General features: G+C 40.0%; 2 protein-coding genes across 10 annotated transcripts in view; one reads left to right on the forward strand and one right to left on the reverse strand.

The window, feature by feature from the left end:
• The window catches only part of LOC114880171 (cytosolic carboxypeptidase 1-like), a 25688-nt gene extending 23486 nt beyond the window's left edge, over positions 1-2202 (forward strand). For 4 of the 6 annotated variants that reach the window (XM_029195874.2, XM_029195875.2, XM_029195877.2 and 1 more), the window contains 5 exons: positions 18-270; positions 782-906; positions 979-1146; positions 1219-1352; positions 1543-2202. In XM_029195874.2, coding sequence (XP_029051707.2) covers positions 18-270; positions 782-906; positions 979-1146; positions 1219-1330 — 658 coding nt within the window. In that variant the 3' untranslated portion in view covers positions 1331-1352; positions 1543-2202. Of the gene's footprint in view, positions 1-3; positions 271-781; positions 907-978; positions 1147-1218; positions 1353-1542 lie in introns of those variants that run through there. The other 2 variants (XM_029195876.2, XM_029195879.2) reach the window with 2 other exon arrangements.
• LOC114880175 (mitochondrial uncoupling protein 2-like) lies at positions 1776-12208 on the reverse strand. 4 transcript variants are annotated; one of them, XM_029195886.2, is made up of 7 exons: positions 12103-12208; positions 9057-9203; positions 8661-8987; positions 8344-8465; positions 6588-6697; positions 5101-5313; positions 1776-4990 (listed from the first exon to the last, which is right to left on the reverse strand). In XM_029195886.2, the coding sequence occupies exons 3-7, from the start codon at positions 8787-8789 to the stop codon at positions 4611-4613; spliced, it is 954 nt and encodes a 317-aa protein (XP_029051719.1). In that variant the 5' UTR covers positions 8790-8987; positions 9057-9203; positions 12103-12208; the 3' UTR covers positions 1776-4610. The 4 variants fall into 4 exon arrangements, with proteins under 4 accessions (XP_029051719.1, XP_029051718.1, XP_046144447.1 ...); XM_029195885.2 differs by having other exon boundaries at positions 9043-9203; XM_046288491.1 differs by having other exon boundaries at positions 8661-9203.
• Positions 12209-12904: the final 696 nt, after the last annotated feature.

The raw sequence follows: 12904 nt of genomic DNA on the forward strand, positions 1-12904 counted from the left end.
TAGATATTGCTTTACAGCAATCGGTACGGATTGACGAACGAAGATCTGAACAGACGATGGAGCAACCCTAACAGGACCCTCCATCCGGTCATCTACCACGCGAAGGGTTTGATGGAGTACTGCACGAGGGTGTTGCAAAGACCTCCCCATGTTTTCGTCGACTATCACGGCCATTCACGGAGGAAGAACGTGTTTCTGTTCGGTTGCTCAAGGTCGGGTTCTTGGAGCGCAGCGGACAGGGCGAAACCGGACCAGCCGGTGCAGTATTTGGTAAGGGACGAAAAACGAAAGGAAAAGTCCGAAGGGATGTTATTTTTAGATCGATCGCGGTTACACGTGACGGGAACGAGTGCATCGGCTACGAACGGTAATCTAACGCGATCTATCGAAGTCAATTTACGAGGGAAGCGGTTCTCGCGATGGTAACACGCGTTCGTGCAAACTTGTTCGTGCGAATAATTTACGGTGAACAGGATTGAACATCGATCCGGTGCTCCAATTTTAGATCCTTTTAACCGGGAACATGGGGCTACGAAACGATCCTATTCGTCTTCGTAGTCCGCGGGGAATCGATTTTGATTTATCGTTGATTACGAAATCCTTGAAATTCTACATTGATCGAGCAGCTGGTTTCTCGGAGAGCTCGTTAACAAACTGTGCATATGTGTTTTTGTAATTTCATTGATTAATCACTGGATCTTTCTTTTCGTTCGAATAATGGCTGAGAATCTCGTTTCTCTCCTGAAGGTCTTCAGGCCCTTACAATACATCCGTGTTTCAGATGTTGCCGCATCTGATGCAAAGAATATCTCCAGCGTTCGCGTTGCCACTGTGCTCATTCAAGGTCGAGAGGAATAAGGAATCCACCGCGAGGGTAGCTATATGGAGGCAGTTAGGTGTTTACAGGTACTTTTGATCTTGCTTCGTCCACCACCGACTCGGTTTTGCGTTAACGTTCGATTTCTTCGATTGAAACAGAAGCTACACAATGGAGAGTAGCTTCTGCGGCTGCGATCAGGGTCCATTAGCCGGCTTGCATCTGGACACGAAACACCTGAAGGCCATCGGTGAAGATTTCTGTCAGGCTTTGTCGATGATGAAAAACTCGGGCATTGATTGGGATATCGACAAGTACGTTAACGAGCGGTACGATTTAATTGTTGAATGAAATTTGTTATTCGGTTAGGCAATCAAATCTTAATGATCTTCTGAATATAGGTCGATGCTGGAGGTCTGTTGCCCCCTAAAATGTGTTTTGCAGGATTCCAAAAGGATTGCAAAATGCATTCAAGATAAAGCAGCGGTGCATCATATCGCTGCTATTCCTTAGCAAACACCGAAATAGATCGAAGGCAAGATTTGTGAATCTCGTGTGTGCACAATTAACCCAATTATTTATTCAGATCTTCTGTGGTTTTTCTTAGTCGTTGCTAACACGCTCAAAAATAATCTTGCCTGATCGTCTGTACTAATTCGAATTGAAGTGCTAACAAAATGTTGCAAATAATTGATTTCTATAGCATCAATTGGTGTTTTTTATAGGATTCCCATGGGAGATGGTATTCCAGAGGAGTCAGGGTGTATGGAGGGCGACATTTCGTCCAGCTGCGAATCCGACGAGTCTGATTTCGAGACTTAAGCTCATCCTGAAGTATCAGATACATCGACGATGATCTTCATTTCTTCCGGGCCTACGTTGTGCTTCCTTGCGTACATCGAAGAGGCTATGCTAGTTTTGGTTATCGAATAAATATGAACAGATACCACGGCGAACATTCTGCACACTTTGAAGAATTTTTATTTCAAACCCGTAACAAATGTCAAGCTAATTCTACGGAGAATCCTACCTAGAACCGAAGCGCCGTTTTGTATACAACTTCGAAAACGTACGCGTCATCCGTCTTTTATATATTGAAACTTCGATTAAATTTGAGCATCACGGACGAGCAGGAGAGATCGTTAACATACGAACGTGTATATTCCCTGTAACCGGAATTTGTGAACTTCGTTCGGGAGGAATGTTAATAATTAACAGAAATAATTCAGGCAATAAGAAGATCGCAAACTAACCAGTTTGACAAATATTCGAAACTGTTATAATCATCTGGAAAACGAAATTTTCCTTTCCCTTTTCGCTGTTTACTTTGTGCATACGGTAATTTATCAAATGTGATCATGAAAAATAAAGGCTACTGATTCAAACTGATGTTCATTTTCATTTTTATCCCTATCTTCCGGGTATTCTTAAAATCTTAACGCGTTGACTACCATCGTAGTCACTTAAGATCGACGCCTAAAATTTGTAATCGAATAATTAATAATGGAAAAGGGAATGCGAGATGTTAAACTGAAAGCTTAAAATTACCTTAATAATGTATCTCACTACTGTGGCAGTCAAAGCGTTAACCATATTCGACATGGTGATTAATCGATTTCATTGTTCTACAAAGTAATTAGTGCATAGATCACTACGAAGTTTGGCAAATTCGGGTCGTTTATCGCGTTGCTCATTTTTAATATAAGCTTTATAAGCGGTACATACACTGGATCGGTGCTTACGATAAATCTAAAGCCTCGTGGGGAGACACTCTTAAAGCGGCAAAATAGAAGGTGTTCGAAATGGAAACGTGTGGGTGTAAATTGAAGAAAAAAAGAATCTAGCGAAAAAGCTGAGATTAAACTATAGAATCGACGAACAAACGAGAACTTTTTCTATGGCATAAAAATGTGTAAAGTTAGTAGGCGATAGAAATAGTCAGTCGATCTGTTGTGTAAATTTTTGATAAGCTTGACAAAAGATAGTTCGACCTGCGATCTATCGTCGAACACCCTAAATCGTGTCAATTTACGTTAATCAGGCAAAGCTGGTGTATTGAATTCTATGATACTCTCATGATTTTCTGGCTTTGTGCGACATAAAAAACTGTGTCATTCGAAACGGCTATCATCAAACGATTTACAAAATCGTTATAATTATATTTTTATAGAATTTTATAGAATAAAAGTATACGACAGAGAATAATACTTTCTTCTTAAAATCGGATAATAAATATCATTCGCTTGGAAACTTTGTCCCTTTTCTGCAGCTTCTGTTACTCAAAGGCAGTCGAATTTCACGTAGAATTATAATGATAATCGTCTACGAGGATCGTACTAATTAGTATCCTAAAACTGGTCTAATCGATGAGCATTTTAAAATACAATAGTATCGATCAACTAATACTGTACGGTTTACCAACTACTATTACAGCCTCCACGAATATCAGAGATATTGAAATCCCTAAAACAACATAGAAAACAAGAACATTTTTATCGTGGATAAACTGTGGCAATGAACGTGTGTAAATTAAAAAAAAAAAAAAACAAACGGTGACACAGCCCCAATTAATAAGTTAAGAATTACTCTTTAATGTGAAACGTACATCAATAGATGATAGGTAACATAGCCTTTAAAAACAGACTACGAATCGTTCTATCAGAAATTTGATAAAAATTGTGCCCTGTACAACATTAATTGACCCGAAACGAGATTGTGAACTATTCGACCGTATTTTATAAATCTAGCAGCGATTATTAAATCATTCCCATTTAACATAATTAAAAAAAAAAGAAGAGAATTATAATTATATGATAGCGAAGCGAAGGATCCTCATTAGCTCGTGGTTACAGTACGTCGAAGAATTAACCGGAGTCTAGAAAAGAAAATCATCGCGATACGGTGTGTAGCTCTTTTCAACAAACCTTGCAAAGTTCTTCAAAGAAATTTGTTGAATCTTATTGTCTGTCTGGCGTTTCGTAATGCGTACGCAATTTTAATACTAGCTATCCATAAGGGAAAATTTTCGTTCTTTCTATTGGCCTACTTAGATTACCTAAGGTTGACTTACATAGTCAAAATGTTTCTTTATGGATTATTCAGAGATTCCTAAAATTGTCCCGATCGTACGTGCACTTTTGAACTGTTCATTTGATACAGGCCAATTATAATTTTTGACGGCTAATTTTCTTCCGTGTTGAAGTTATCCAATGACGAACGTTAATGAACATTAATTATCAGATATTAAGTGCACGCACGGTCACAACTACGGAAAGAAAATTAAAGATACAACGATTGATGGGAGAACTGGCTGCCGTCATTCAGAACAAAGCTATCGAAATGACAAAACTAATCAATATCATGAAGTACCGTAAATGTTAAGTCTTTGTTAAAATTAAAATCTGAAGAAAAGTCCTATTTTCGTGCGAACAGTGTATACTAAGAAGCAGCATTTAACTTTCCCTATCAAAAATTCATCACCCTTTAGGCACGTATAGGCAAGAATTCTATTTATTACACACGAAGTTGAACTAACGAATCGATGCAAAATAACATGCAGTTCTACTTAAAATTATACGAATAATGAGTTGGAGAAACGATCGATGAAACGACGAACGACAGCAGACAAAGATTCTATTCGAAACGACGAAATCTAAACAATACACGACCTAGACGTTCTCCCATCCCTAATCTACACGATCAGAGTACAGATTATGAAGCTGCAGTTGATTAAAACACGGTGTATGCATGTGTGTATATACGATCGATGAGGAGGTTCCATGGCGAACGGTGTTTACTGATTCATGTTCTTCGCGTAGATCTTGAACTGCTCGTAGGTGATCCAGAGAACGATGTTCCAGGACACCAGCCGAGTGAAACTCGGCACGAAGCCTTTGTAAAAGGCTGCCAGACCTTCCTCCTTTATCATACGAACAGCGCATTCCTTGACGCCTTTGTATTCGCCCGGGGCGCTGTTCATGTATCGAGTCTTCACCACGTCTACTGGACTCGCGGCGAGGGTTGTGCACAGGCCAGCTGTGACAGCGGCAGACAAATGGCAAGGAATACCATCCCTGAGGTAGCCAGACTCCAGGATGAAGTCTTTGATGATGTCGTAGCAGACGATCTCTGCCACGTTCACTATGCAGTTCCTCGAGATGTTAGGAACGGTTCCTGGATAGACAGACGATTGCTTTGAGATTCGACTTTCTGGCGCGATTCAGATCTCGTGATACCATTATTTGAATTTTTAGAGGGAAATTCGGAACGAGGATACAATCTACCTTTCCAAAGACCCCGGGTCCCTTCCTGGGAGGCGATGTTCTTGTATGCCTGCAGGGTCGAACTGTATCTCACCGTTGATCGTCCAATGCTTCCAGCCTGTAGGCGAACCTTGACGACATCAGTCGGTTGAGCAAGGAGCACCGCCAAGGCGCCTGTCGTGATTCCAGCGGCAATTCGTACAGAAATATCCATCGATCCGCTCTTGTTATTACCTGTCAAGACAAAAATCTACGATGGAAACGTTGACGTTAAAGTACATCTGGCGGTATTTTTGCTTTTATTCGAAATACGTTCGGTTTTTGTCTCTTAACAAATTGAAAGTAGGATGCAGGGTGGGTCAGATCGCGCTCAGCGCGGTTTATCAGGTTTATTATATCTTCTGATTACAAACAATCTTCTCTCTTAAGATCCGAAGGTTTTTCAACGAGTATCACGACGTATGAGAGTACAATTTATTGGAGTGATTATCGAGATTATCGAGACGCGTACCTGAGATCAATTGAAGTTAACGATACGAATGTTAATTGATAAGGTGATAATTTTAAATCGAGATGGGAGAATCATATGTATTTTTTACTTTGATCGCAGGTACTTTGACGTCGTCGATCGGCACGATCTCAGCAAACATATCTATGCAAATGTTCGAAATGGAAAAGCGATCTTAAGAAGTTACAATTATATTGATCAGTTGCGAAAGGAAACGTTTATAACATGCGACATTGATGATCAAAGACGGAACTCGAAATTCGCGGTACGATCGTTCAATACATTTCCATTTTCGCGGGTGAATCTTCAGGATTGTTATTAACAATCATTAGTTACATTCTAATAAGTAACCGATTCTCGAGTCGGTGTAATTGAAAAGATCAGTTACGATTATTAAAACAGATATGTCTTTAAAAGAGAATTCAAAGATGTAATTAAAAATCTTCTGAACGTGAAAATAAATAATAAAAATAAAATAAAAATCAAAGATACACTAAGTGATAGCAATTTATCAAGAATTATCCAATTAGCAATGAGGAGGAACGCTGTTATCTTAACTCTTCTTTTTTCTTCTCTATCACTTCCTTTCGACGGACGGCTACCTCAACCGTGGACGATGATCAACCAAACGCGGCATTACTTTTAATCAATTGAAAATAAAAAAAATAAAAAAAAATAAAAAAAGGGTAAATGATGTCGAAGTTGCTGAGTTCCGGATCGCGCGAAGAACAGCTCGACAGATTATCTTGCCAGAGCTTCCATTCATTTTTTATTTTTTTTTTTTTGTCTGTTGATAAAAAGCACGCGGCAGCCGATGGTGGTTGATGATACATAATCAACCAACCAACCGTTACTTACGCGTGTGTTTCTTACTGATTCGTGGTAACACAGATAGAGATGCACGTGTGCGAGATGGTCGCACACGCGTGTGTAGGTCTACCCGGGTTATCGTATATCGTAAGGATTACGTAATCAAAAGTTAGGAGTTTGTTGGATGTACCGTCGATGATTCCAGCGTAGCGTGACTTCACCCCGTCGTAGAGGCCCAACCGTATGCTGGCGAAACACATCTGTCTCTGGAGTCCCGCGGACAGACCTCCGTACAGGCTCCTGTAACCACCCTCGCTCAAGCTCACCGCCCTCACAATTTACCCTCGAACGCAACCCAGGGTAATATTTCTTTTTTTTACATTTCTTTTCAACTTGTTTTTCTATCTCTCTTTTTTTCTCTTTTTCTCTCTCTCTCTCTTTAATTTACTCCCCTTCGTTTAAATTGACTTTACGATACGTTCGAAAATTAGTCTCTCCCTCATTCTCTCTCTTTCTTTTTCTCTTTCTCTCTCCCATTTTTTCCTCCAGTTAACCCTTGCATGGGCAAGCAGGCATCGAATCCCCATTCTATGTTTTCAAAATAAATCTGAATAGACGGAGCACCTGGTTGCCCATTCAAGATTCCATCGTTACATAAGACCTTTAACCATCTCATTGCCGGAGATTTCAATGGGCGTCGAAGGCAATGAAAGGGTTTAGAGCCTGAGATTGGCACACGAAGGGAAGCCAATAAAGCGTACGAAATATTGGAGGAGCACGAGAGAAAAGAGAACGGTTCGAGAGTGAAATTAAAATTGAATAAATACCGGGAGAGAGCTTGCACCGAGAGAGCTGGACACGGTTATGATATAACGTGCTCGCGATGGAAACGTGAACCAAAATAGGCACTGTTTCGTTAAAAATCGTTAAAGAAAAGAGATTTTAACCGAGCAAAAGACAAAATAAACGGAAGCAGAGAATAATAAGAAAAGAATTCGAAAGAAATCGATGAAGGAGATTAGTACTACGAGGTGCTTTCCTTCGTACAGTTACTATTTCGAGCAAAAATTTAAATTATACTATCGGCACTTTCAAGGACATAGATAACCGAGCAGTCATGTTTTATGGTTATCGGAATGAAGAAATTAGGAACGCACCTCGCACATTCGAGAGAGAAAACAAATAATAAGACAGATAGAGAGATGAATGCCATAGACGTATTCGTTTATCGATCAAGTGGTTATTAAGTAGACGACAGTAATTGACCACGTGCGAGACAGTTGCGCAATTGTCCGTGGATTCAATGAACAGTCGATGGCACTCAACGCGAAAATTGAACCGAAGCTGTATAAGAAAGAAAGAAAAAAAAAATAGGAGGTAACCCAATTAGCATTGTAAACGAGTAACGGTAATTGAAATAAAATACCAGTGCGTCAACGGTTTATCGAACTTGTATATCGCGATTTCTTTATTGCGATTACGTTATCTCGATCTCTATCCGTCCCTGTCGATACTGGATTAAATATTAATCGTTTTCTTTTGATACTCTTTATCGTATGGATACTAAGCCGAGTAACAGCGCAATTAGAACACGACAGAGACGGAGATATCGATCGACCCATTAACTAGCAAACAATGGAATTGGAAGAGCAATCGAATCACGAAGCAGAGAACTGGAGAACCGAGCCACGGAATACCAAGAGAAGCTACTTCGAAGTGAATTAAAAGCTCGTTAATTCGAGAAACAACCCTACGATCAGCCAGTACGGAATTTAAAAGTGAACCATCGAACGGGCGCGAAAAAATTGCCCGGTTAATCATTGATTCGGATCGTAAGGATCGTACACGCGTACGATACCCCGTATGTACAATTGTATCGCATAATTTTATATTTACCTACCCCTTTGCTCGTCTTAAATATACGGATAGGATCATGAATAACGTACCTTGGTCCTTCGACTTTGATGATGTTCCCTACTGTCCTCCATAATCCTGGCTGCGCGTTTCGAATCGCTAACAAGGAGCCATCCGTTGCCGCCAACTGAATTGGACGACTTTCTCCAGCGATCTAAAAATCCGGTAAAAAATTATAAATTTAATGAAATATCGAAAAGTATTATTTCGGATTACTTTCGAAGTAGTCCGTGGCTCGACTGCCTATCTGCAAGAACAAAACTGCTCAAACGTTTTAAACATTGAATCTAACATGTTAAACGTTCATTATACTAAAATAAAATTATGAATTTGATTACGGTAGACTTACCTGCATTCTGACTTTGGCGGTGTCCAATGGGAACGTTGCTAGATCAGCGATGCAGGCTGCTGTGCCTGCAGCGAAGATCCTCATCCACCAAGGGAAATCGTTCGACGCTTCTTTCTTCACTGTACTCATTTTCGTATTTTTTTCTCTCTGTTTCTCTGGCTTATCCAGTGTTGTAGGGCGATTTTTGATATCACCGGTGCGGTCTAGGTGCGTCTGGTGTGCGTCGGATGTATCGGGAAGGTGGGTATAGTGCAATCTTTTCGAGCTCTCTGGACTCCTTTTAAATCCCCGCGTGACTGTTCGATCCTTCGATCTTGCTCGGCTTATCTGAGCGAGACCCTTTGTTAGAAAAGCGATATGTACACTATATACAGAGTCCTACCAGAGGACAGGAACCTTTAAATGTTCATTTAGCAGACGGCTGGTTTAGAGGTAGAGCTTATTAGGTTCCCTGAAGTGATCAGGATACGCATGCAGTCCCCTTGACCGCGAGCACTCGTGTTTGATGTCTTGATTGTGAAGTACTTTATACATACTATTCTTCTGTAACAAAAAAAGAACACGAGCATCGTTAAAAAATGCGACCGTCAGTCCAACGCACCATTATTCATCACGTGCACTCTGGTAATTAAGGTCCCTCTAGTTTCAAGAAAATTAGACAGTATAATACAGGTATTTCACCGTTTTCATGATACGAACATAAAGGGTTATCGTTGAACACGACGCGGACTCGCGTGTTTCTGCTATAATAACGTCAAATTGTTTTGTCTGGAATTGTTGTTATCGCGACACGTGCGTCATAATCGGCACGTGCAACTTTTTAATTGTTCCCACGCTCGATCTTTATGTAATTGTCACCGATACTCTGCTCCCTCTGATAGCGTTTTTTGCACTGTGAACGCGTGATCTGTCGAGTTAGATTCGATGAAATAGAATGGAAATAGAACAGAGAGAAAAGTATTGGAGGGTAGCCAGTAAGCAGATGCTTGACGCTCGGCAAACGTCAGCTGATTCAATATGCTCATTGTTTAATTTCGCTTAATTTCGTTTAAATTAGCGAGGTAGACAAAACAAAAAGTTAATGAAGATAAGTGTATCATATCTATCAATGTCCATCATTAAAGTGATTTCCATGTATTTTGAAACTCCCTGTATAGATCGGAGTAAAGTTCAAGGATTGCAAGGAAGTTGACTGACTCGACTGACAGAAGTTTCAAAATAACTTTTCCTCATCTTTCGCAAAAACATTTCTCAGACACAGATGTTACTGTTTTTATTGATATTTTTCATTTTCCTCGCGAGCTGAAGATTTTATCTGATCTCGTTCGCAAAGTCTGAGCGGGTTATATATATATAACGAGTTATTGCGGCCGTGAGGCTATTTCGGTTAAAAGTTTCAGGTAGGCGATTCTTCGACGAAGCCAAACTAGAAAGATCTCTTGTTCTTTCATTTTTCGTCCGCGGTCCGAGGATACCACGTGGCCTGGTTACGCGATCTTCGGCCAGTAAAAAGAGTACGGTTTGCTAAGCAGACTCGAACAAAGTCCGACGCGATTTTGTGCAAACTCAGTTCCGCTTGCTTTTTGATTATTCGTGATGAAACGAGTTTCGATTTCAGGCCGGGTTTAGGCTATGGAGGGGCGCGATATCGTACGATTTCTTTTCCCATCGATGACAGTGATGCATCGTTTTGTGAGAATTATTTGAAAATTTCGAAATTCAAATGAAACGAAAACCAGGCGATAAATGAAAATATTTTTGAAGTGTCTGTCATAAAATAAATGATTTTTATAACTACTCAAATGATAGACTATTGATAGACTATATCGATAACGTCGGTGTATGTTGAGAACCGCTTGTCGTAACCTTCGGCATGTGATTTCCATGAAAAAAATTTGATTCTATCCACACTCCCGCCGGGGAATTCGCCATTAGGAATGCGTAGCGTTGGTATAGAAGGACCATGGAACCATCTTGCAAATAATACGATCGATCAGAAGGGTCAGCCATGCGCTGCACCCTTCCCTGCATTCATCGCTATTATTTGCACGCTGTACAATTCTCTTTTTACCACAAACAAGTTACACGTAAGAACGTTACGATTAAAAATAAAAATGAAAAAGTTATTTCTAAACCATCTATTCTCGTTCGCGAACGGTTAATTAAACAAAGCGTTCGTATTTTAAAAATATTTCTTTACTCGAAGAAAGAACCGCGAATATAAACAAAATAACTCGATGAATGCCCGACATCTTTTCTAACGATCTCGACGAACCTTGAACGAACAGTTGTGCAATATCCTTGCGCGCCAGGATACAGGATACGGTTGGAAAGGTGCGGGTATATTGATTATCCTCGACGCGAAGGCGACATAGAAATCATGGACGCGCGGCGAACAGAACATAATCGTATTGTTCTAATATTTTCAAATGCATTCAGAATGTTTTTTGTTCCATTTTAAACGCGAGAACAAAGGCGAGTTCATTGATCCGTTGCTGTTTATTGGCCATTTTGCTTCGGCCTCGAGTATACGCCCTCGAAAAATGGACGCTCGAATGGACGCAGGAAGAATACCGAATGTTAAAAGTATAATGTTATCGAAAATTGAAGGAGTAGAAAACGAGTCGTCGGTGAAAGTGTTAATCACGATGTTTGGTTTCTTTTTTAGAATTTTAGCTGACACGTTAACTGCCACAATGAAAACGGCCGTACGTAGTCAGACACGCTATTCGGGACAAATAAATGAATTATTCATGGCAATTCCACGAATTTCCTGTGGTTTATTGAACAGAGTTTGATAAATCGATATAGCTGGCTTTGACCATTCGCGCATATGCATTGCAGCGACAGAATGCGGGCGCAAGAAATCGGATTTCAATTTTGACGACACGTCGAAATTATTAATTGCACGATACGTTTGAATGATAAAAGGTATACGTAAATATCATTGACACAATTATTCTTTGAATCACGACTGTTGCATTCGATGGAGCGTTCTATGACTGCAACTGCAGTTTGCACAATTCGCTTAGGGAAAGTAAGCACCTTTAATGGTCGCGCGTCAAAGACGTTGACAATCATCGATTTCTGTCCTATTACCGTGAAATATTCAGAAATAACGAAAGGTGACACAGGGACGTCAATATTTTCGACTAGGTCGCGTCGACAGCAGTAGTTCAAATATAAAAAGGAGACTATAAGACGTTATATTTAGATCACAGAAATTTTAATGCGATTCAGAAGTATTCACAAGAAGGATATTGAAAACAAAGAAGGATTGAGAACGAAACACCTGTAATGCTAAATTAGGATGCAAAATTCAAAATTAAATATGAAAATTAAAGATCAAAAGGGAACAAAATTGTTAATAATACTGAGATGATGGTATATAATGAGAAAAAATGATAAAAAAATAATTTCAAGTCGAATGTATCGTACTTACCAAGTGTACAGTGAGTGAATAACAACACAACTGGAACAGGTTACTGTGAAAGCACCGTTTATACCGGCTCGCCAACCAATGGCGAACGTCCACAGTTGAATTCTGCCTATCAGCTGCCGTCTGTGACGTCAGTTTTAACCAAAGAAAGCTCAGCTTGCAGGCGGATCGATAACTTCCAGGAACGTGGTGGTATAATGCTCCTTTAGCTGCATACATGCACTATAACTGTATGGATATGCATTTGCAGGGTGCAGGCGCATAACGCACTCTACTTTTGCCAAGTGACGCTGGCATGTAGCAAAATACAGCGATGAACCATCATTGGAAATTACCATAGCTCATCGTGGAAATTTATTTTGCCGCATATACTGCAACCTTTTACACCTACGAGTTCGCGATAAAGCTAACAGTACTTTTCTGCAAGGACCACTTTGAAAAGAATGCATTCGCGTATGATTGATAGATCCTGATGGATGTTTGATCAAAAATTTTCTCGTTACACGAGTCGAGATTTTTCATTAGAAACTCTATTTACATTTTGCTTTGTGCCAGATGGAATTCAGATTGTGCTGATAAGAATGTAGTTAGACATTCATTGAAATCAATCGGGAGATTGCGATCAAGGTCTTTGGCTTTTCCAAGGCACTTCAGAACTAGACACGAGTACAAATGTTTAGAGAAGCTGGGCCTATATTATCGTTTTGACAACGATGATATAATATTTACAGTAACATCGTGTTCACGCGTGTCTTTCGTTAACTTTCGATACATGCGATTTGATATGTTTGACAAAACGTGCCTA

Source organism: Osmia bicornis, chromosome 13 (assembly GCF_907164935.1).
Source record: "Osmia bicornis bicornis chromosome 13, iOsmBic2.1, whole genome shotgun sequence".
NCBI classification, from domain to species: domain Eukaryota; kingdom Metazoa; phylum Arthropoda; class Insecta; order Hymenoptera; family Megachilidae; genus Osmia; species Osmia bicornis.